We start from the raw sequence: 22,938 nt of genomic DNA, 5'->3' as shown, positions 1-22,938 counted from the left end.
GTATTGTACGGATTCTCTCACCTTCTGAAGTTTTAGTGGGGTTTGCTTTTTTAAAAAATTTTTCAGAAGTCCTTAACAGGCCTCAAAGCAGCTACATCACTGTCAGATAACTTAAGCAGTAGCATAAGCCATTACTCAAATGCAGGAAATTTTTAACTGTGCCTTACAACAAAAACCAAGGATGCTAATCTCTAAATACAAAGTTATCAAAATGATTGGCAAAGAAAACAAATCTTTCCTTGATAAACTAAATGTGATATGCAAGGCTTTACCAGCAATTTTTTCCCTGTCAACAAATGTTTAATTTGAAACTGTGAAAGACGTTTTTTTCCTTACAGGCCTGATGGAAACAGAAAAAGGTAGTTCATAGTCATGTAAATTTGTAGGATAGCTTTAAAAAAAGTCCCTTCACATATATTTTAGACATCTTAACATTCTGCTTTGTTATTGTCACTTTATTATGCACAGTAGTTTCTAAGGACTAGAATTAAAGAGCACACTGGTGTAATATTGGGATATTTGTTTTAATTGTGGAATACTCTTTTCCACATGCCTCCTGAGTTGAAAGAATTCTTTTGAGAATTCTTTATAAAAGATGAAAGATTTTGGCACATTACAATAATTTTTTTTTTCATCGTTTAACTTTGTAGAATATCATATGAAGTTCTGAGCTAGTGTGAAGTCACAAAAAGATGTGATCAAAACAAACTGAAACAAAAATGTAAATGTTAATGCAACAAGTATAACATGAGAAATGCACAAGTTAGAAGAAAACATAAAGCAGGCAGTATACCCTTCAGATATGATTGTTCACACCATTTTTAGCACAAAGGCCATAACTGTGATGCTATAACCTTTCCATTGGAAAGCCTTCACTTTGGTTAACTTTGTTGGAAGGCTCAGCATCACATTCTTTGCAAATATGTATGATTACTGTCACAATCACTCAGTCTTAATCTGGCCATTAGAGATCTTGTTGTGAATCCCAGGAGGATCAAATTTATACCATTTGGTCAGGGTAGGTACAATTAAATCAGATATGGCTGTTGGCAGGTGAAGATAAAGAAAAGGTATGGATCGTGCCAAGAATCCCTTGTAGTAGAATGCTTTTGGTGATTTCTCCAGTAAGGCATCGGCCATTTTGTCCACAACACCAGAAAAGTCTGAATTTAGCATATTTGTGTAATCTGCAGTTTAAAGAAAAACGGTTAATGAATTACAGCAGGGTTTCCCCTCAGATAGAAAGGTCACATAAATCACAAAGTTCTTAATTGTGTAAAGAAAATTTGCCAACAGTGTCTAAAAACAAATGATTTGGCATCGGGGATTTGAAAGCAAAACTTAGGTCAGAGGTCTCATTGTGTACGACATTTTGTTATAAAATGTTAAGGATACTTGTTTGTGCATAAAAAACATCATCAGAGATTAAAGCTATATCTAGGCATATCTTTGAAGTTCGTTATAGTAAATTGTCATGTGTTGATTTTCCTGCATCACTCTGCTTTAGGAACTGCCTTTCTAGTTCTGTTGTCGACCACAAATTAGTGAAGTTACCTTGAACTATGCTTTTGGGGTAAAAACTCTCCTGGCCGTAACTTAGCCGCACTTCTTCTGTTGCTGCTTTCCACCACCTGTCTCCGACATGCTGCTTGTCATACATCAAAATGCCTGAAATTTTTTTTAAAATTTAGGAATGAATAAATCATAATTGAGTATTTGTTAGCTGTGCGTCTCTAAAATGGTCATTTTTATTTAAACACCACTTTAAACATTAGTATTTATGCATTTACTCATCCAACACGTTCAGTATGCTTATCTTTCAAGCTCTCAAGGTTTGTGAAAGTAAAATCCAAATGTTTTTAGCTGATTTCTAATGGGTTAAAGGAATCGCTTACGCAAATATGCTGGATTCTGGGACTGGTAGCTCAGCATATCTGGATTTATGCTGGTGTCTTATCTGTGCAAAGTCTCTCTGAACTCCAGACCAACAACATACCTGTTCTGTAGCCACTGGGGATGATGGTAGAGACGTTGATACCCCAGCATTGCAGCTCTATCCTCAGTGTCTCAGTGAGATAGGCCACTGCAGCTTTCGATGCACTGTAAGTGGCTGCATATGGAGTGGGGAACAGACCTGACACACAAGAGTGAAATGACTTTACCCAACCACTAGGCCAGGAAGCTTTCATTGCAGGCTATATGCCAAGTTGCTAATCATTGCTGGTACAGCATCATTCACACAATCTTCTGTAATTCAAGATTTGATAAATTGACTTTAGCTTCTATCAAAATCTGTCTTCTTTCTTACTGCTGACATCTGCTTTAGCCAGTAATGTGTGATGAGGTACCAATCGGAATGACAGTATCAATAAACCGTGGCTTAAAACAGGTATCATTGCTGTCATGTCAGTTCCATGTATCAGTTATGACATTTAAATAAATTCTGTTCATATCGTACTCTAGCTGAATTAAGACAAGAGCAAAATTTTGTTTTAATTGGAAAACATTAGAATTGTTGGCTGTGTTTTACACAGATGCTATAATTGAAATCTATGAGGGGGGAACAAAAGAATGTGATTACCCACCAGAGTTGCTTGCGACGTTGACCAGCCGACCATGGCTTAGCACGTAGCAGAGGTAGAAATGCCCGAACCACGTGCACCTGTCCCATGAAGTTTACATCCACCAACCGTCTGATATCATCTTCTGTTAGAAGTTCTAGGCAGCCAATATACAACATGCCAGCGTTGTTCACAACTCCCCATAGCTCTGTTACAAGAGGACATTTTGTCAGACGTTTGTAAAAATTTGTAACTGCCAGTGGTCAGTCTGGTCTAGTGATATTGTGTATGTAGGAATTTGAGGTCCTTTTGTTGTATTTTTGGGTTTCTTTTGTTTTTTAGGCTTTGGAGTTTATCTGTGAAGCGGACAAAATTTGTTATTTTCATCTTTTTGACATGAAATTTGACTACCTCAGTAGACAGGAAAAGTTCTTTTTAGCTACTATTGATATGTCAAGAATAATTTAAGATTCTGTCACAAACCTTTGCCGTGGAGCTCCTGCTTGATGCGTTCTGCCGCTTCCCTCACTACGGTGGGATTACACACGTCAACGGTAATGACCTTTAACCTGTCCGAGCATTCAGACGTAAGAGTGGTTGCCCCTTCACCCCCAGGGTATAGGCAGCCAGCGAAGACGTGCATACCCATGGCATCAAGCTTTTTGGCCAACATATGACCCAGACCTGTGTCGCACCCTGCCGACAGAGAGAGAGAGTAGTTCTGTTTAGAAACTCCAGCAATCACTCTTTATCTTTGTATTTACCAGCTAGGAAATCATCAATACGTTCAACCAGCTGAAATCCCATTTTAGTAACATTGTTTAAAAAGAAATGAAAGAAGTAATAAGAGTAATAAAAATGGTTTGATTCTCCCCTCTCATACAACTTGTTTTTTGACGTACACTATATGCTTTGTAATTGTTATTTCACTGCATTCTGTTAAAACAAGTGCTTCTCTCTTTCATCGCTACTTTCACCAATATTCTATTTTATTTATTTGGGTTATGAAGTTTAGGCTATAGGAATCCTGATCTCTGGATTATTGACCAAATATATCAATCGCCCTCCCCCTCGTTCCAAATTTAAAAAAAGAAAAGGAAAAATTCGTTCTTTTTCTGCAACAGGCGATATTTGACAGTTGTTATGTCATCTTTCCTTCTTAATTACTTTCATTAAAGTTTTGTGAAAATACGTTCACATCCTTAGCACGGAAACATGGCGGCTTCAAATTCTAGGCTGGAAGGTCATTTCCACTGTGCAGTGTCACGTGTCACGTCCGGTCGCTCCTTTCCTGCCTGCCCAGGGGCCAGAAGCAGTTTGTCGCACAGCAGTCAACAAAGTCGGCTTATGCTATCGTCTTAACGGAATGCTGCGCGCTCTTTATCTACCCCAGTGCCGAGCCGTGCTCATGGCCAGTTCCAGCCGAGATTCTGGAGACTGAGAAAGTTGGAACCAATCACGTTGCCTCTTTTTTCCGAAAATGTCGAGTTGTCTATGTCTTCGTGTGAAAACGTTCATGTAGTGTTCCACCTCTCTTATAAAAACTTGAAACGGTTAAGCACGAACAAGTTACGTTCCTTAGTTGGTCTTTAAATCAATTTTGTACGCAAGTCGGAACACTAATCGCTTCATCTTTAACATCTATGACTAAAATATTTTACTTTTGGATGCACATAAAAGGGCTCACCAACACTTCAAAATGCCGGAAAACATCTTAAACCTTATCGTATCGTAGTTGCTGCATTCGTTACTACAAACAGTTTGTCTGTCGTCCGGACTTTTAAATAGGTATTGCGACAGGTTGTTAGTACGGATATCGGCGACTCGGGGTTTTCTTAACCGGAGACTACTGGTACCATGACATAAATCCGAAAACCACCCTTCTCTTATTTCGTGACCATATAACCTTTGGACCTGCTTTTCTCGAAAAGGTCACCACCCTACTTCCACACTTCAAACCTTTATGACTCGCTCAATTTTAGGACTAGAAGAATAAATTTCGTATCGAAAGCAAAGCCAAAACCTGTACATTTCGAAAATATCCAATTTGTCAAATGTCAACTTTCTGACTTAAGACTCATTTCGCCGTGGCGGCTCACAAATCATGAAGAAAAAAAATCTCTAGCACCTCTGGAGCAAAATGTGTTGTCTGAAGCTAGTGACCGCCTAGCCTTTCCAAGAAAAGAAGCCGAAAGCGCACCATCTACCTGTGATGAAGACGGCGCGGCCTTGAGGTGACAGCCTGGGGGAGGGCAGCGAGTGGTAGAGGCAGTACGCGACCACGAGGGTCAGGGTCAAGGCCACCGGCGTGCAGCACGTGGCGCTGGCCAGAAAGGCCAGTGCGGACAGCTTGAGAATGGACAGTAGCATCTGGCTGGACAACCGGACTGAGCCACAGGACAGCCCCAGGGTGATAACGCCGACATAGGCACCAACTACAGCAGCGGCGGGCCACAGCTCCATGGCACGTGATCTTGACCTGGGGACAAAACAACATACGTCAGCACGAGTTCGTAGTCATATCTAGTTACCTAGTGCTTCGCCAAAGGCTCTTCTGAACACTGAGTTAGTAGTAGTACCAACAACAGCTGACAAATATCGAACATTTGTCCAAGTCTAACAATGCTCTGTGTGTGAATGTCACATCAAAGCAGTGATTTGTAGGAGAATTTCGTTACATTAGGACAGTCGGTCAACATACTGAGCACTTGTTTGCCAATACATTGCTGATGCAGTGGGACTATTGGGCACTGGAAGAAATTTGCCGCTTCGGCATTTTGATTGGTCTTAAATCGCCTTCTAAATCGTGTCGTCTATTAAAGCTTCTTTTGGGATGTTTAAAAGTGAAAAGCCTAAACAGCGTTGTTGTCTCGCAAAGTATGAGCAAAGACGCCAGTTAAAATTTTATGAATACATGGAAATGTTAAAATAAAATACAATTGCTCTTTTTCATCGAGATCAAAGTATTTGGGTGGTGGGGACATTCTTTCGATCTGAATCCTCCTGGTTTAGTTACCGCCGAGTGCCAGACAAACCCACTCCTGTGGCAATCCTTGGCGCTACCGTGCCGTGAGGCTAATCCAAAGATCCACGGACCGCAAGCGGACGGGGACATCAGCAAAATGTGTTGAGGGTCCATAGCATCTCAGAACGCAGCTTTGTGCCGTGGAACCCTACGCATGCTGTACTGAAACTGCTAGTCTGCAGCAGTCTTTGGATGGAAAGCGGCAGATGATTCCTCTGTGTATCAACTAAACCATCAACTGTAAATTTCACCAACTCCACCCTCTCTCTCCTTTCTATTTTTAATATTCCCTCTTCCCTCTGTAACCGTATCGCTGTGCTTACCCGGGGTTATTAGACACGCACTTAACGCCGCTGAGGATTTTTAAGACAACACCCATGTTTCGCGTGAACATGGTTTTTATCGACTATTTGCAGAGACGATTACACATCGGTGTACAGTTAATGGGCTAATATTATCTTGATTCATGATGTCAAGAAGATGGCACATGTCACGTTTTAATGTAAATGCATGTAAATTTATGTCACTATCATTTGAGAACCAATAATTTAATGTCCGGTTTCTTGCAAGGCGTAAAGAATCCTACGACAGTCGTAATGTTTTCAGATCCTTCACACCGGATACCTTCGTTTTCAGGACCACTCGCTGTCGGAAATTTTTTTTTAACATGGTTTAAAGCGCATTACGTGATTTGCGCATGCATTAACGTCCCGGTGACGTATACAAAACGGTTTCATGACATACAGACTTGTCCATGTTTCAGTAATCGCGTTATTACTCGATCGAAGTCTATAGCAGTCGAGCTTCTTTGACGAAAGTAGGAAAAACCGCCATTTTGCTTACAAATAACGGAAAGTTCACTGAAAGACTGGCCTTCTTAAACTGTGTTACATATGGTGAAAAATATGATTACTAAAATATATGTTCTTAAACTATTTTACATACAGTTACAAAATACTTGCTGTTCTCTGGGTGGTCATTTTGTCATTCATCCTGGGTATATTATCAACAGCGTAAATGACTAAGAAGCACTCTCGTAGCATCGATTGTTATTGTAGATTTTTTACTTTTCTACTTTGAAGTGGAGTTCTTGGGGGCGGCCACGTGCATCGTGTTGACAGCTCGAGCAAGTCTCTAGTTTATAGGCGCTATCGTTTCGTTGTACCTCGACAGCTAGTCATGAACTGCCACAAATAGTCTTAAATTATCGCAAACTTCCTGACATGTGCATGATGTGCAGGTAAGATAGGCTTACCTGTAAAGGGAAGTTATTCTGGTTTCAAGTCCGTGTCGAATTGTTGCATGCTTTCGTCAAACACAAAACAAGTGTAAGTCAACTCTTCGAAGAAGGAAGAGGGTGCGCCAAAGTCTGTCCTCTGTACAACATGTTTTGGTTGCTTCTGCGTCTTTTATTGGTTTTTCTTGCGGGTTTTGTTTTCTTTTGCGTTCTTCTTGCATTTTATTGTTCACCGTATCCACGATATTTTTGGTTTAGGTTCTAAGCTTCCTGGCTGTCACTAAAAGCGTGTTAGTGCAGGAACAGGTGGCTGCGCCGTGATTCGACAATATCTTTCTCCGTGTTGTGATAACCGTCCAGGCTAGCTGCACATGTTTCTAAAACTGTTAAAACTCTTTAAAGTCGGAAAAATCGCTTTTTTGCAATTTAGATGCCATGCACAAGCATACATTAAAAATGTTTGATGAGGACGAAAGTCAGTTTGAAAATTCTAAAATTGTCTTGATGACTATAAAATTATCTAAAGAGAATTAAGGCCTGAAACGGTTTTAAATTAATAACGTGCAGCTGGCGCATGGTTTGCACCTCATGACAAGAACTCACTGGGAGTTGTATCCCTTTCCTTGGATGGACGGTAGTCAGCACCTATGTGTGCGTGCAGGAGGGGGACGAGGGAGGAGTTGAGACAAGTTCTCTCCGCGCCGCGCTCGCAGACGATCGCTTGCTGTTTGCACGTGCAGGCCGGCCTTTTGACCTGCGTAGGGGCCGCCTACGGCAAAGGCGGCTCGGTTCTTTTCGCGGCAATCATTTCGGTGTTTATATTCCGTTTCGTGATTATTTTGCCGAACGTGCCTAATAGGTGAGATGAGGTGCGCTTGACGTCACGCGGTTGCACCCAACTGTATCGCACGCATGATGCAACTTTTTTGGTTCTGAAAGGAGTAGCATGATATCACCTAGTTTGTTTATTTGTTTATTTATTTTTTTGTGAATTAAAGGAAGACCACGGAGTGCGATATTCAGGAAAGCTTCGTCAGCGAACTTGGCTTCCCTTCCCCCCTCAACCAACCCTTCTCCACGCATACCTAACTCAGGCACGTTGTCTTCCTGTAAATTCACTGGCACGCAAACGCACAAGAGCTTAGCGCGTTCCAGCACATCTTGGCTGACTCGAAGGAACGAAGGAGAAGTTTCATTCATTTGACCTTTCACATCCGCGTGGAGTTACCTAGACTGTAAACTATGCAGACTGATGAATCTTCCAAAATTGGCTTTTTGGCACGAGACAGCAAGGCTTGGTTTGTGTGTTTTTTGTTTGTTTGGTTTGTTTTGTTTTTTGATATTGCTTTGGTTTGTTTGGTTTGGTTTTTTGTGGGTTTTTTTTTTTTTTTTGTTTTTTTGTTTTTTTTTTTTTTTGTTTTGTTTTTTTTTTTTTTTGGTGGGGGGAACTGGAACTGAATTTTTTAAAGTACAAAACAAATTACACAGCACCACTATCAGTTCCAGTAAGATGGATGGTGTTACAGAGGACTTAGGGTAGTGATATGTTATGCATGCCATCGAGGCATCGTGCGTACTGTTTGATTTTACGACAATTACGTTAAACCTGATGAACGTTTATTGCTATATAAAACAATTCGTTTTGAAGAAAAAGAATTAAGTATTGGTCACCTTCGGTAGTCCTGACGACATTTTTGGTCCAACACATTTTTCTGAAGATGCGACTATGACTTTGAAAAAAATGAGAGTTATGGGTGAAAAAAAAGCCAAAGTCACATACTAGTCAGTGTGTCCAGCTGCACGTTTTGTTTTTTTGTTTTTGTTTGTTTTTTTCAACAGAACTAATACGGTCGAATGTTAGACGAAGCTTTATAACCGTGATGTAAAATCTTTTGCCAAAGTTTGTCACACGTCCATATTTGTCCGATTAGGAAGAACTTTTTGTTAATGACACGTGCGCGTTTTGTGTACTTGTGATGACCTGTGGCGGGAATTTTTGTTTCCCTTTTCCTACAGGGTGTGACTCCAAACTTAGTCGAACGGTACATTTTTCAGACTTTATTCTTTTTTCTGCGATTGCTGGGCAGATTTTTCGTACGACCTGTACGTTTTGCATCACGTAGAAGCGAACGTAAATCACCTAAGAGAGCTTTAAATCACGTAAACAAAATTTGGGTCAACTGGAGGGGGTCGACTGCAAACGTAATAGAGCATAGGTCAGAGGTCTCCTCACGTAATAAACAGAGTATATGCTGGGGGGTCTCATCGCGCAATAAACCAAACCTACAAAACCTGGCTTTCGTCATTGTTTGCTAATGTTAGTGACAGGTGTGAAGGCATACAAAAACCATCCAGCTTTGATTATACAGTTTCTAAGACAGACCTGGGCAAAGCGCGGCCCACGGGCAGGATCCGGCCCGCCTCCTGTCTCTGACCGGCCCGCCCGCTGGCCCGCCCGTCAGTATATATACTATATACAGTATTGGGTAAAACTGAGTTAACTATATTAGTCCGGCCTTCTAAAACCATCCCAATTTCTCATGCGGCCCCTTGGGAAAATTAATTGCCCACCCCTGTTCTAAGACATCATGGTCACAACAATATGAACACGGGTGCATTGATTATTAAAATCTTGTGATCTGAAAACCGACAACAGTTTTAAGATTTATTGAAAACACTAAACACTTTTAAGTGGGGATCTGAAAACCTCTTGCGTTTTGTGGATGGGAAACACTGCAGACTGTCAAGTTTCAACAAAAGGTGTGTTGGAGGAGGGGAGGCCAACACAGTAATCTACAATAGGTTTCAGCACTTATTTTGTGAGGGTCTTCTCTTCATAGACGCCATTTCGGTAGACCAGATATCCAAAATGTTCTTGGCCAAGCCGTTTCTAACGAAAGTCTTTATGAGTCAAAGAAAGAATTACAAGAGAGAGAGAGAGAGGGGGGGGGACGATTATTTTCATCACAGAATATATTGAAGTCAGTGTTAGCTACGGCGATGGCGTCTCCAGGTAGTCGGCTGGGTTGTCGGTTAGCTAACACTATAGGAAGGGAAGCTACACGTGGCCGCCTGTTGTGCGGACAAGAAAGCGAGCGTGCAGACTACAAGCCGAGCGAAGACGCTCCGTCCCCGAGAGAAAGTCTCACTAGTATAAGGAGCTCTTTGTCATAAGGCTCTGTGGGATCCCTAGGCACTTTGTCGACATGAATGTATTGCAGTACCCGAGCATGCAGCATGTTCTCGGTGACACGAACACGTTTATAACTGACGTGAACAACGACCACACGCACAGTCAGTGGAGTCGTTAACCACGTCATCGTCTTTTTCATCGTTTGTCGACGGAATGGCCGACTCCAGCTCCGGGAGTCCAGGGTGGCAATCGCCAGACGAGTTGGCTAGTAAAATAAGGCTTTTGATTGGCTAGAGGTCGCGTTGTGTGACTTTTGCAACAGGTAAAGTAACCGTGGGTGTAAGTATTTGACTTTTAGGTGGATTTACCTGCAGGGCTTATTGTCTCCAAGACTTACAGAAGACAATGACAGTCGGCGTGGTGGATAAGGTGTAGCCAGCAGTGAGGTAATGGTGGGTGTGAAGTGGGCGTCTGTAGAGGAGCTCGACGCTAAGGAAGCACTTTAAAAGTATTTTATTTATTCTGATTGCTGCTGACTGCCGCGTTGCTGCAAGGATGTACACTTTCTCCTCATCCTGGCTATTGCACTGACCGAACTGGACGGAAATGACGTCAGCCGCGAGCAAAATTTCGCTGTTAAATCGACACGAACGGAAACGATGCTATCAAAACTCTAGGAAGAGGCTTGCAATGAGGTTCGCATGTCCTGAAATTTATGAAGGCGTACCATACAGCACAGTACAAACACTAGTGTGTGACGATGTCCATAACCACACCAATAACCCTAACCATTGTTACGATATCCATCGCCAAGTTATCTTATGATATTCATAACTATGATGTGTGTGATATTCACATTCGATGCACGAGGCCTGTTAACATGCTGTGATGCCGCACTCTGTTCTTGTTCAGGCCTAGCAACATCCGCAGGCACCGACAGCAGCTTCCCAGAGAACATAGCTGTCCGGAATATCCCTGCACGGTGTCGCACCGCACGATATCACTCGTAACAATGTCATAGCATAACACGACATAACAGTCATAATATATCGGTAACAATGATCAGTGGGGTATGTTTCAGGTGGGATAAGACACTGGTCTCAAGAGCAGGATGGAGCGCGCGCACGCAAACACACACGTGTCCTTCCTCTTGTCCTTTTTCGGTGTTATACCTACTAAGGTAGGTCAGTGGCAAAGCTTCCAAACAAGCGTTTAACCTAGAAGTCAAGTCTGGTTACACCAGCACTTACTCCAGTCACTGACTTTAAGATCACCTAACTCTTGAGGATTAAATGCCGACAACGCCGCTTTATATGTTAGTCTATTTATCTGTGTACATTTGTATCTATGTATATTGTTTTGGATGACGGAAAGATCTTGGTACTTACCTTGCACTCAGTGCCCTCGCAGTGCGGTGTTAAGAGTATATAACCCACTCGTCAAGTAGACACCAGTACACTTGTATCGGTCACGTGTAACCGCGGACAGATGTACCGCTGCAACCACGGACCTACTTACTCGGTCGTCGTCGTAACCGCGGATAGGAGTGCAGCTACGAGCAGTCGCCGGCAGTTGAGATGTAACTGTTGTCACCCCAGTCGTGACGTGACAGCAGTACAGACAGTAGCAGTGGACAAGACGTATACAGTCGGCAGCAGCCCCGATGTAAACAGTTGTCGGGAGAAGAGTTGCTGTAACAGATGACGGGGGGGGAGTGCAGTGACCGGTATCCCGCAGTCACACCAACCGGCGACCAGCCCTGTTTGTCCAGCCAACAACAGTAGTCTGTATGTCTGCGCGACTCGTGCCCGCCCCTGCCGGAGACACGCCGCCGTAGTCCCTGCACCCAGCGACCTCTTGTCTTTCTTGCCTTCGCTTAATTCGTCACACCAGAACGGACTCGCGGTGAAAAGGGGGAGTCTATGGGGGGAGTACAGGGGGGGGGGAGCGGCCTCCTTTTTCTACTCCCTAGTCTTTTCACTGGTCCGTGCAGCGTCTCCTCCTTTTCATGGCCGCGGGGTGCATGTAAGTGCACATTTCCGCCCCCTGTATGTCGCAAACTTCGCATGTATGATCTCTCTCTCTCTCGTGTGTGTGTGTGAGGGAAAAGTTAAAGCGTAGTCTTAATTAAGATACCCGTCCCAAAGAACTTATTTTTTTTTTTTTAAATAATCAGCGATCATTACCGATACCAGTTTTGTTCTTCGGTTAGGACTGGAATCGCAGACTTGGTTCTGGGTGGGAGAAAGGTTCCCACAGGATGCCATAAAAACCTTTGGCGTTCTTGCAGCTGAGCTCTTGTGTTGATAGAGGCAAAGAAGGGATGCAAAACAGTTGTCGCTGTACAGGGGCGCGCAGGGGTACTTCAGTAGAGTGAGAGAAAACAAACGGGGGACAGTATGATTAATTACAATGTAACAAAATAAGCATGCATGATAAAATGTTGTCTAAAGGAGGGGTACTTCAGTAGAGTGACAGAAAACAAAAGAGTGACAGTATGGTTATAATGTAACGAAATAAACATGTATGATAAAATGTTTGTCTAAAGGAATGTTAAGATAATTAAAATGTAACTTGCAGATAGGAAATACAGCTCAAAGCCCAGCAAGAATATGTAGCAACCCCATTCCTGTTGACTTGCCTACGTGCGGCAGTGGTGCGTGTCGCTGCCATTTTGTTTGTTTTACCACTATAGTAAAAGAAAAGCTAGTGAAAAGTTGTCTGCTCAATATTCGATGCGTCAGCTGTTGATTTGAGAAAATTAAGAAAGGGAACCTTGGACACCTATCTCCAGTGATATTATTTCTGATGCTATGTGCACAAATGACAGCGTACCTTCTCCCTCCTTTTTGTCTTTCTTTTTGCTTGTTTGTTTACTTGTAAAAGGACAGTGGACACAAATATGAAGGCTGCCCCATAGATACATTTTCAGACGGCACCGGCCTTACGGAAATGATTTCCATAGATGGCGGCTCCTGCTACAGACAAGAGATCGTTATCTTGTTCCATATTTAGCGATAATTGTAGAGTTGAAAACGAGAGAAATGGTTGTTGGTTTTATGGTTGTTTTGGTGAAATACTTATTAAAGGATAAGTAGTAAGAAGAATGAACAGTTACAAATATTAAATATTATAATTATTGATGACAAACTTACTTGGAATGCTCACGTAGAAAACGCAATTAAGAAAATGCACATCCGCCTGTACAGTCTACGAAAAAATGTGCGCTTTCAGTTTCTGCAAATATTTTATATTTTCATTATATGGGGCATTATGCCATTCAGTCTAGTGTTCTGTGGGTGGGTGGAGGACATTACATAATACGACCGCCACAAAATGAACAAAAACATTTAGAAAAGCTGGAAGGGTCATTGGGTGGAAGCTGAACGATATAGAAACACTGACAAGCTTCTGTCAACAAACAGAAATTGTTGCCGAGAAGTAGTACCCACTGCGACAGTGTTTGACATCAGATGCACTGGCTGAAGTGATGGATGTAGAATTGTGCACTCACTTATCGCCGCTGCAATCCAGACATACAATCGGCTGCTGGGTGGGACAAGCACGTGAACCCAGATGACCACACTGCTTGCTCCCACCTCGAAGCGTCCTTTTTGTAGACTTGTTAATTGATGACATTCTCTCTCTTTGTTTTGCCATGGAGAGTGAAAGTGTGAATGCGTACAATTTTTTTTTTTACAAATATCTGTGAGAGTGACTGCAAGTGCCAACGTAAATAATTACAGGTGAAGAACTAAAATTGGATGGCGACATTTTAGGGTTTGTTGTTGCTGTTTTGTTTTGTTTTTTGTTTGTTTGTTTGTTTGTTTTTTACTGTATTTTATTTTTTTGCTAAAGTTTTTATTGTTACCGTTAGCAGACACATCAGTTTCCTATAATGAAAATATTACAGATGTATTGTACAGTACTCAATCCAGTTTTAGTTAGTAGTCTTTTAATTAAGAACTAATCTTTTATTGCCTGAAATGGAAAATTCTTCAGTTAAGATACCGCTTTTAGAGACATGGGCGTTGAGGAATACGGTAATGGGACACTACCCTCGAGCCCTGCCCACTGGCCAGGGAGGAGACATCCCACCTTCTCCCGCCACACGCGCAGCTAAGATTCTTTGCCTCGCTGTCAGGAGGTCTGACAACTGCGAACGGGTCTGGAACCGGCTAGCGCTGTGTCGAATGTTCGAGCTTCTGCTTTCTCTGTGTGTGGCATCTGTTAACAGGACTGGTTGCCTTGCCATGATAAAGCCTTAGTTGCATACACGATGTAAACAATTTCCCCCTTCCCTACTTTCCCATTTGTTGCTTATCTGTGATCGACAACAGTTGGCACCAGTCACCTGTCCTCGGCTCGCTAGGTGAAAGCTCTCTTCTGTTGGCATTCACCTAAATGGCTGCACATTTTTTGGCACCAACTGGAACCGCAGACTGTTGTCAAGGCAGAAGTTCTAGAATCATCTCATAACCTTATTTTGTACAGTCCGACCACAAGAAACGTACCTTTTCTTAACGCTTCCGGAGAGTGCTCTTAACCAGGCCAAAGGCCGAAGCGGCAAATCTCCGAGTGTTTAAACTCCCATTGTACTGGCATATGTATGGACAATGTATCGGAAACAAGTCTGGTTTCACTACCTTGACCAAACTTCCGATGTTCTGACAGTTTGCCCCAAACCACTGACCTGTGACCTTCACACACAACTCCGCCAAAGTTGCTCGAACGTTAAACGGCCTTTACACACTGACCAGCGTGTGAACGGATTCACCTGTACCCGCTATACTATCAACAGCTAGTATTGTTATCTAGGGCCGTACCCGTCTGTACGGTGCACAACAAACCCCCACACAGCACCAACAAACTGAAAGCAACGGTCGGCTGCATCATCGCCATGCGCACGTAACTGAGACATAAGAGAGACGTAAAGACGGTTTAGAGTTAAGATACCTACCCGGAATTTGCGCGACAACCCATTTCAGCTTTACTGCATTAGACGCGTACCTCACAAAATTTCGGCTTTAATTGTTCATTGTTGTTTTCATTCACGCTTTCATGATGTAAAGAAAAAGTAAGGAAGTGTGTATGTTAGGGTGGTGGGTAGGAAGAAAGTATGTCTTTGCTCCACATGACTAAGCCTTCTTTGACGACGATGATTATCAGATTTCACAAATGATGAGAGAGCGATAAGTCACAAAACAGATAGAGCTGTCATAAATATTATATCAATTATAGTGTTACCTCTCATCCGGGCTTTATTAACTATGATAATAATTATATGGACTTAATTGTTTTTGTTTGTCCTTCTTAACTGGACAAATATGGACGAAGGTGGCAGAACATGGCGGTTTTACAGACTGCCATACTTGGTCAAACATTCGTCCCTATCTTCCGGTTAAGAACGGCGCTCAGGAAAGAGGGAGAAGGGGTATGAAAGGGGCGAGAAGCGGTGTTTGGGTGACAGGCGCTAACCGTTGCGCAAGCGGGTGGGGAAAGGTGAGCTAATGAGAGTTTTCCAGGTGCGAACTTTGGCTGTGACGTCAGTGTGTGAGGGCTATGATGTCATTTCCTAGCAGCTGCTCATTAGAACGTTATACCTCGGTGGCAGGGGAAGGACAAGGGGTTGGGGGAAGAATAGTTTCGGCGTTAGACGATGATGGTAGGATGGGGCCGGGGAGGGAGAAAAGACTGGAGCGGGATGGGTGTTACTCCCCTCCCTCGAGTAACACCCATCCTGCTGTATGCCCGGGACGGGAGAAGGAAAGCTTGGTAATAGGAAAGGAGACAGGTAGTCGAGACTAGTCAGGAAGAAGACAGGTGTGCGTGTGGTGCACCTTGAGGCTACTGGCAGGCACTTCACGCAAAGAAAAAATGAGGGGGCGACCTTGGGAAGTGCAAGCCGCGGCGAGTACCAGGCGGCCACTTGAACGGTTTAAATCCCCCGCTCACCCACCTCTTCAGCTTCTTTTCTTTTCTCCTTCCATGTGACCTTTCTTCATATGCTTTTGTACGCTTCTGTATGCTTTCCAAGCTTATCTATTGTTAGAAACAGCGGTCTCTCGCCGCGCTTGTCCCCTTTCAGGTCATCGTTGCGACAGCGAGACCGGGTGGGGTGAAGGGAAGTGGGAGGAAAGACTACGAGGTTGCGCGTGTCTGTGAGAAACCTGTGTGTCAGCATGTCCGATTGAAGTGGGGGTAGAGGTGAGCTTGAGAATGGAGCAGCGAGAGAAAGAAAGAACATGTCCTGATTCGGTCTTGGGGCTGCGGACTGCGTGCCGAGGACGTGTGTCAGAGTGCGAGACATAAATGTGATGACACGCGACTATGCCACATTACATTGTATCCTCCCACCATCTACTTTGCTCCTCCAAAATAGAGGACCTGGAGGAAGGAGATGGGAGGCGACTCAGCGCAAGTCAACAGGGCGCCGAGCTTAATGGCGCGGCAATTGCCGGGGTGTGTGCAGTGGCAAAAATGTTGTGGAGTGCTTCGTTATTTTTGAAAAAAAGAAGAGGTAAGCACTTTTTGAATAACATAAAAAAAGACCAAACAAACACACTTGCAAGCAGCTTATCTCATTTTGTCAGTGCAGTCAGTCAGTGCATCAAAGGATTGGCCATCAAGATGCAGCGTGCAGTGTGAATAACAAAGGTCGCCACACCACGGTGCGGTTTGGCGATATGCGACAGACTCGCCTGTGATTTCTTTAGGAACCTGAACGAGTCAAGGAGAGACCTATTCCCTCCACCACCCCCACTCCATCGCATATACTGGTGTCAGAGTGGTTTCACCACTTTCATGTCCTCAGCAGCTTCCACAGCTGGGTTGCCGCTTCTCATTGGTAGACTAGAGGCGGCAGGACTTTTCCTTTCCCTGTTGCCCTTCTCCGTGCTGGAAGCGGTAAGCAAAAGATGTCACTTCTGAATGCTCTCAAGAATTATGCGAAGGTTTGTTGGCTAAATGGTTAAACTCAACCCTCATCATCAGACGAGAACAAGCTGTCGTTATCATCACTGTTTATCAACACCTTGTCAACTCATCGTCCCCTGTTTCACCACGTCCATTTCTAGCTTTACGACCGCAGTGATAAACAACGCTGCCTTTCGTCAATGGCTAGACTGCTTTTTTTTTTTTCGTTAAGGAAAAGGTCTTTGGTGGAAAGTTGAGAGCTTATTGCTTAGCTCCAGGCGCCCATCAGCCGGTGGATATTATTGGCTATTGATCTTCGCCAGTGACATGACCGATCGGGGCTACTTCGTGTTGTACGAGGATCCATGGACGTTATGCTAAGGCTTCAGCTACTAGACAGTAAAAGAATACAAGGTTTCTACTATTTAAATAGCAGCAAATTAGCAATATCAACACGGACGCCACATGGTCCTTTGAAGAGACATCTGTCCATTGTTTATATAGATAAACCTGTGCCATGGTAAACTGCCAGGTATTGTGCCCGACAGCCATGTAGGAAAGTGTATTCTTTGATACGTAGTTTTCTTCCTGCAGCCACCCTCTAACAGTGCCCGGGGTTGAAGACAAGCCAGCAGGACACGGCAACATTTATCTGCGTGATCCGACCTCATTTTTCTTGTCTCACCCTCGCTCACATCGAGGTCCTCCTGTGTCCAACACTTTGACAAGACCAAGCAACTGCCAAAACCACATCTCCGCTCATCATTTGATATCCTTTACCTGCAGGTAGGGGTGGTGAGTTTGTTTGGGGGGAACAGCTATTTTGCTAGACTGACACCTGCGAGGCGTGAGGGCGGGAGGGGGTGAATAGAGGGGAGATAACGCCGTTCGTTGTACAGCTTTGCTTCTGAAACGTGAAACTGCTTTTATTATGCTGTCAGGCACCTTTCCAAGCGCTGGCCACATGACTATCTGTGAACTCTGCAGTTTACATTGGGAGTGAAAAGGAAGTTGCCGGGTGCGTGTGTGCGGAGAAGGGTTGGGGGCCGGTAAAGGAGCAAAAAGCTCAGTGGCCAGAGCCAGGTGTGACAAGTGGAATCAGTCAAGCGTATCCAAGTTTTTGGGCTTGTGCCTACTTTTCGATTTGGCAAAGATAACAGGAACGAAATGGGATGAAGATAGAGTGGAGGGCGCAGGAAACAGATAGGAAAAGATGATTGATTGTAAGAAGCTAATTTGCAAGCAGGACAGGTCTGCCTCAAGACAAGTAAACTCCAAAACAGATGTAGACATTGATCTTATCTGCTTCAGCCCTCCCATGGCAGTTTGAAGCTGAATGTAGTTACCAAGTGTAGTGACTATATTTCAGCAGCTGTTGCTGTCATGAAGAAGTATGTCTTGTGTTGCAAGTTTTTGTTTTGGTATAAGTAAATACGGCAAATGTTATGGTGATGTGTGAGACAAGTGTTTTAGCAGATAAATAGGATAAGTGTCATTGAGTGCATACCTTCTATGCATTTAAGAATTTTTATCTTTAAATCAGTCCCTAATGGACTAAGTAGCAGAAAGTCATCCTGTCTAATGGTATTTTATAGACATTTGCATATTCTGTTGCATGTGTCTCTATGTTATTCTGTATTTTTTGCCAAGCACTTTGAACTAACCTTTGATGGATAATACACTTTATAAATTATCTTTTTTATTGTTATGATTAAAGTGTGCATACCAGGTATTATAGAGATGAATGAATTTTTCTGTCTTGCCCTCTGCAGCATGTCAGATTCTGTATAACAGAGTATCCCATCAAATCACACTAGACCTAAACAGAAGACTCTACACGAAATGTTTCATTCACTGTTTTGTCAGGCTGTTGTCAGTTATTTACAATAAAATAGTGTTTTGTTTTAAGAAGATCCCTTTGAATGAACAGAAGTCAGCCATTTCATAAGAATATTGGCAGTTTGCCTATAATGGCAAGAGTATTGAAGTCAATGCCCAAAAGATTTTCTCAAATGCTATAAGCTAAATCTTGAAGGAGGGTATTTACCAAGTTTGCCAGGTTCCACTAACACCTGCACATGCTTTGTTATCACGCTGGCCTCTGAAATAATCCTAATGGCATTGTATTTTCTACGTTCATTAGTCTTAGACATTAATGTAGCCATGTCAACTAAATGCAATACAACATGATAAGTTTTGTGTGCACTCAGTCTAGCATTAAAACCAAGAAATAAGTTTTAAAAAGTACTCTTAGGAAGATTGAATTTTTTTTTTAAACTCATGCTTGTAAACAAACTGCTTTTGGCCTTTTTTCCTCTTCTTCCTAATGTGTTTCAGAGATAAGTTAAAGGATGATAGCAAGTTTGGTTTTTTTTAAAAAAAAGGAGAAAGAGGAAGAGACAAGATGTAAAGCCTTCATCATAGACACTGTTTTGGCTTTTGCAACAGACATACAGATATCAAGAAAAATCTCCGACAGTTTTGAAGATGAAGCTTGTGACATTAACAGCAGACATGACGGTGTTGTGTGTGAATTTTGTAGTAATAGGTCTGCCTTTCCCTGGCATTTGTAGCTTATTTGATTCTGCTCTGTTTTGATGGGTTTCTGGTTTGTTTTTTGTTTTTGTTTTTTTTTTTTTTTTGGTCGGCTTTTTTAAAATTTAACAAGCAGCACATTTTATCGTTTCTCTAACTGTTTCACAGAGGTGTAACTTTTGAAAATTGGTTTTGCCTTTACGAGCAAGTCCTTGCATTTCCCCGTATTTTCGGGGACTGTTCTTGGAGTGTAGTTAGGGGTTTGGGGTGAGACTAAGGTAGTGTTGGTGCTCAGTCATCCATGAGGACCAAAGCCTCAACACTTCTCTCACCTGGTGTCGCCATACATCACCCGAGCTCTCTCTCTCTCTTTTTTTTTTTACCTATGACTGGATAGGACTAGCAACCACTACCCACAAATCGCTACAATGCTATCCCTCCCCCGCCACGACTATCCTTATGTCTAACACATAGGTGAAGGGTAGGAGGGGGTGAGTTCATAAATATGCATTTGCCGACAAAGCCGTATGGGTGGTCTTTCAAACTAGGTTTTAGCAATAGGAGAGGACAACCGTGCGAGAGGTGAGGACGCGAGTGGGTCGCTGGAAGACCGGTGTGTTGTTTTGTCTGGGATGACGGGCCTTGATGTAAGTATTAAGACCACACATCGGATGAGTAATGTGGAAATATACGAGCCTTTTTCTTTTAAGATGGATGGGAAGGAGGCGAAAAAAGAGGAGGAGAAGGGCGGACATTCTATTCGACACACCAGCGAACAGTTTAAAAGCCCTCGCTCTGGGTAAGAGACATGAATGAGGTCGGACAGGGTGTTCACGCACGACACTTGCAGTTAATGGCCCTCGGGAACACAGGAAATTTTTCTGTTGCTGTTACCAACACAGGAGAGTGTGTGTGAGAGAGAGAGAGAAAGAAAGAACGACGACACAGAACTATCTATTACAACTACCTAAGTGCAGTCGTTCGAATGTTAGCTCATTGTCATTGTTCTGGAAAAATCTGTTAGAAAATCATTAGAATTATTATGTTCCCTAACAGTTGTTTACAATTCGGTGGCCGTTACGGCTAAAACTACATCCGCAGCTGTCCTGGTTGTTGTTTTGCTGCTGATGCTTTCATAGGGTGGAGCATAACTAGCGCAGCCTGATATCACGATAACACTAAAGAATATTTACTGGTGGTTAAGGATCCTTCCCTCGCCGGGTGCATACTGAAGTAGTGCACTGTGGTAATCGCGGGTACAAGCGAAACGTTATAAATTGTGAGACGAAAGGAGGGAGAAGAGAGAGAGAAGGTCGCGAGTGAACTAAGTCGCCAAAACGGGTGTGTGGGGTTGGGGGATGAAACCTTACTTCGGGTGTTGTTCCCGGCGTGGTTGATTACCGACCTTGTTTTTGCAGCGGGTGGAATCCTCTTCTTGTCGTTGCAGTAGACCGCTCACACCTCCCAGTGCTCGAGTACGTGTGTCTGCAAGGTGGGCAAGTGACCAGGTGCGCGGCCGCTGGTCCGTGAAGCGTCAGGTGTGCGCCCGTATCCCTTGCGCTTGTCTCGCCTCGTTTGTCGCTTCGTCGCCAGTCGGGTGTGGAACCAGCCGCCACGCCACGAGCGTGTCAACAGCGGGCCGACTCGGCACAGCGGCGGAGAGCGAAGTCGACAGCCACTCGGCGTTAAGGCGGGGCTTTTCTCCGCTCCTTGCACCCGGGATCTTTCTTTCCGAGAGTGTGAGAGAACGTCCAGCTTTTACATACAAAACCCCAAGTGCACCGCCGGGTGGACAACGGGGTGGTGAGCGACAAAAAAAAAAAATCTGGAACTGCACGCGGATGCGGTGGCTGGCTGGTCCGAGAGACCCCGCGCGTGCTGTGTGTGTCCTCGCCTTCGGTTCCTGGGCCACGCCAAGCTTCAGCGTCGAGGATTTGGCCGTACTGCGACGTGCAGCATGGCACTGCTGCTGCTGTTGCTGCTGTGTTTCTGTTGCTGCATACCTCGGGCAGCGCCCGCCGGTCGGCTTGTTGCGGCAACCCGCGGCCGGCGGCAAGTGCTGTGTGTCTGCGGCTCCTGGCCGGTGCGTCTGCACCCTTGCCCGGCCTCTCTCACCCTCTGCCGGGTGAGCCAGTGACCTCTGGCAGGTCAAGTTACACGTGTGGTCTTCCGGGGGGAGCAGGAGCGGAGCGGGCGCGCGTACAACTGCTGGGAAGTCATGGTCGGGATGACAAGGGGTTGCAGACAGGCCAACTGAGCCTGGCACTTGTCTACAGTACTGGCGTATTTTGTCTACAGTAGTAGTGTATTTTGTTTACAGTAGTAGTGTATTTTGTCTACAGTACTGGCGTACCTGGTATACTTTGAAGTTTGTGCACACTTCAGTATGTTATGTTGATGTTTTTACTACATGACTGTTGTTTCTTTTACATGTGGGAACGTCTACATCACTTCTATATCACTAGTACATGAAGTAGTGACCTGTCTGCTTTTTTTTTTCTGTTAGTAATCAGGGCTTCTGCTAAGGCTAAATTCTTTGGGGTCCCAGGGACCCCTTCTTCAGATTTTTAAGGGGTCCCTGTTCTTCGCCCAAATTTGAAGCCTGGGACCCCATTGACGAAAATTGAAGGGGTCCTCCGAACTTTTAATGCGTACTGTACGCAATTTTTTTGTGTAAGCAGAAGCCCTGTTAGTAGTTTGGGGACTTGTCTACATTACTACTATTGCTAGGGCATTCATTTAGTAGTAATGGTGGTGATGACTTCTTTTACTGGTTATTGGCTGTTAGAAGTAAAGTTTTTCGTGCCATCGGCTCGGTGTTCTACGTGGAGTATCGACGAGACGAGATCAGTTCACGGTTTGTGCACCTACCAGTGGACCACTTGTCGCTCCCTGACCTGTTAAACTGGTGTTCACAGACAGTGCCATTCTGTTGTTATTGTTGCTCACACAAGAGAAAATGCCTGGAGGAAAACACTTAATTTCTTATCTCGAAATTGCTTTTAAATTCACTGAAAAAAATCCCAGCATTTTAAAGAAGCACAATAAATAATAAGTTAATAAACATTTACTGCAGACAAGCTGCATAATTATCAAATGGCGATGTTCATACAAATTGTTAATGGATTTGAGCCCCCCTCACCTCTTTCCTCCTCCCCAAGGAAAAGCAAAATGAAAGAGTGTCGAGTGATGCAAAGTGATGTAAGGCGACGCTGACGTTAAATGGACAGGTTTTCTCAACAGTTGTCTGGCTGTGCATGTAATTATTGGTTGATGTATGTGTGTCCGCCATCCAGGAAGGACTTCTTGAACCGGCCTTAGAGAACGGATGTACTTTTCGAATTTATTTTTGAAGGAGGCGCAGTGGGTGGCTTGTCCATCCACGAACTCTCGCTCTTTCGTTCCTCTTTTTCTCTCTTTCTCTCATTCTATCTTTCCCTTTCCCTTTACAAATTTCTGACTTGCATCCCAGACGCTGCCTAAAACATGAATTACATTTACACAAAAGAGAACAAACCCACTCCATCCACAG

The 22,938-nt window shown here is 43.7% G+C and overlaps 2 protein-coding genes across 3 annotated transcripts in view; one reads left to right on the top strand and one right to left on the bottom strand.

The window, feature by feature from the left end:
- LOC112567987 (histone H4 transcription factor-like) overlaps nt 1-22,938 on the top strand; it is a 52,039-nt gene that overhangs the window by 5,247 nt on the left and 23,854 nt on the right.
- On the bottom strand, nt 1,555-21,522 carry LOC112568003 (estradiol 17-beta-dehydrogenase 2-like). Of its 2 annotated transcripts, none has more exons than XM_025244985.1 (6): nt 20,812-21,522; nt 4,769-5,040; nt 3,045-3,257; nt 2,586-2,769; nt 1,997-2,134; nt 1,555-1,668 (listed from the first exon to the last, which is right to left on the bottom strand). In XM_025244985.1, the coding sequence occupies exons 2-5, from the start codon at nt 5,022-5,024 to the stop codon at nt 2,068-2,070; spliced, it is 720 nt and encodes a 239-aa protein (XP_025100770.1). In that variant the 5' UTR covers nt 5,025-5,040; nt 20,812-21,522; the 3' UTR covers nt 1,555-1,668; nt 1,997-2,067. The 2 variants fall into 2 exon arrangements, with proteins under 2 accessions (XP_025100770.1, XP_025100771.1); XM_025244986.1 differs by lacking the exon at nt 20,812-21,522 and adding an exon at nt 11,345-11,845.

Source organism: Pomacea canaliculata, linkage group LG7, assembly GCF_003073045.1.
Source record: "Pomacea canaliculata isolate SZHN2017 linkage group LG7, ASM307304v1, whole genome shotgun sequence".
Lineage (NCBI taxonomy): Eukaryota > Metazoa > Mollusca > Gastropoda > Architaenioglossa > Ampullariidae > Pomacea > Pomacea canaliculata.
This window is presented reverse-complemented; position numbering and strand designations above follow the sequence as displayed.